Source organism: Eptesicus fuscus, chromosome 21 (assembly GCF_027574615.1).
Source record: "Eptesicus fuscus isolate TK198812 chromosome 21, DD_ASM_mEF_20220401, whole genome shotgun sequence".
Taxonomy (NCBI): Eukaryota; Metazoa; Chordata; class Mammalia; order Chiroptera; family Vespertilionidae; genus Eptesicus; species Eptesicus fuscus.
The window spans coordinates 6237533-6239500 of NC_072493.1; the positions used below are offsets into that span (position 1 = coordinate 6237533).

At 61.0% G+C, this 1968-nt stretch overlaps 1 protein-coding gene across 1 annotated transcript; it reads right to left on the reverse strand.

Moving 5' to 3' along the window:
• Positions 1-464: 464 nt before the first annotated feature.
• LOC129147760 (protein C19orf12-like) lies at positions 465-1644 on the reverse strand. The gene is made up of 2 exons (XM_054711080.1): positions 1509-1644; positions 465-712 (listed from the first exon to the last, which is right to left on the reverse strand). Exons 1-2 carry the CDS (start codon positions 1642-1644, stop codon positions 465-467), a joined length of 384 nt encoding a protein of 127 aa, XP_054567055.1.
• Positions 1645-1968: the final 324 nt, after the last annotated feature.

Sequence of the window (1968 nt, forward strand, 5' to 3'; positions counted from 1 at the left end):
ATAGGGCTGCTCGCGGGTGGGCTGAGCTCAGGGTCCGTCCCGCTCCCTCCCAGGCCACGTGACCTCTGGTGACCTGGGCTGGAGGGCTCAGGGCTGCAGGCTGTCTGCAGGGATCACTCAGCACAGGAAGTGTCTCTCCCCCGTTTATTCTCTTTAACCCTCTCCCTTTCCAGAACAGGACCCAGCGCAGGGCCCCCACCCCGCCCGAGCCTAGTCGCCCTACCTCATTTTGGTCCCCAGCTTCTTCTTTTGTTTTTAATTCTATTTTATTGATTTTTTTTTTTTTACAAAGATGAAGGGAGATGGATAGAAGAGTTAGAAACATTGATCAGGTGCCTCCTGTACCCCCCCCCCCCCCCCACTGCTGGGGATGTGCCTGCAACCAAGGTACATGCCCTTGACTGGAATCGAACCCGGGACGCTTGAGTGCGCAGGCTGACGCTCTAGCCACTGAGCCACACCGGTTAGGCGTTTCCCATCTTGTGGGTGACGAAGCTCATGGTCAGCTCCAGCAGCTTCTCCTGCACGGCCTTGTCATTCACGACCTGCTCAGTCAATTCCTCGAAGTCCGTCCAATCCAGGGCCCTGACGATGGCCATGACCTGGCGGTATAGATTCTTTTTCTCCGTGGACGTCAGCTCCTTTAGCCTCTTAGGGACAGACTTATACCTCCACCACCTCCAGGCCCCTAGGAGTCCCCCGACGGCGCCCACTGTGGGACAGGAGGTTCGGTTAGTCAGGCTGTTCACAATGACGGACTCGGAGCTCGCTGTGAGCTCCTCAGAGGATTTAGGTGGCAGCCCAGGGCTCGTGCCACAGCCATTGACTCAAACTGTGGTCCGAGTCCCAGCCCGTGGTCCAGGTCCCAGCCTGTGGTTGGGGTCACAGCCTGTGGTTTGGGTCCCAGCCTGTGGTTGGGGTCACAGCCTGTGGTTTGGGTCCCAGCCTGTGGTTGGGGTCACAGCCTGTGGTTGGGGTCACCCGGGAGTCCTCCTGCTCCCAGACTAGAGGGAGCAACTCACCCGACCTCCGAGGGACCCTGGGAAGCGGCCAAACCTCCCTCATTGCCACAAACTGGTCCCCATATGGGAGAAGGGATGTGACCAGGGGCAGGTGCATTGTGGGAGACTGTGGGCAGCTTCTCCAGCACAGACTGGGGACTGGGGACTGGGGACCGGTGTGGGGGTGGGTGGGGGGGTGGCGCTCTCTGAACAGCTAATGTGAGCAGCCAGAGGCCTGGTTCCCAGCTCCCCCCATCCCTGCAATAAGACAGGAACGGGCCTACACGAGGGCACAGGGCACACCCCTCGGGCAGGGCGCCCTCCAGTCCGCATGCACGGCCCCACAGGAGGGGCGCCTGCGCTTCTGAGACACGACACGTGTGTTCCCCGGACACGTCTGTCCACAAAGGCCGTGTCTCGGACTCAGATCACCAGCCCCTCCCGCGGGTCGCCGGCTCCTGTGTGGACCCGAGGCCTTTGTTCCCCACCCGCGGGCCCTGCACTCACCAATGGCCAGTCCCCACGGGCCGGCGACCCTGGCTCCAATAACCATCATGGTGCTGGTGACCGCGGTGGCCTCTCCGATGTGCTTCCAGTCCATGTTCTTCTCCTCCCAAATCCAGACTTCGCTCAGCAGCTCCATAGCATCCTCCTCGGTCAGGGACTTAGCGGTTCTGGTGAGCCTACGGGAGGGAGGGTTCCCACGCGTCAGTCTTCCCATCTGAAGCTCGTTCCTCCCAGTGTCCAGGGCGGACCATGATCTGGGAGGACCCCAGCTCCGTCATGGGTGAGAGGACAGCACCGTCACGTGAGAAGCCCTCGAGAAAGCTGGCGGCCGGTAGTCAATAACCTAACAGGCCCACCAGCGTGGCTTAGAGGTTGAGCATTGACCTATGACCCAGGAGGTCAGGGTTCGATTCCTGGTGAGGGCACAGGCCCAGGTTGCGGGCTCCATCCCCAGTGTAGT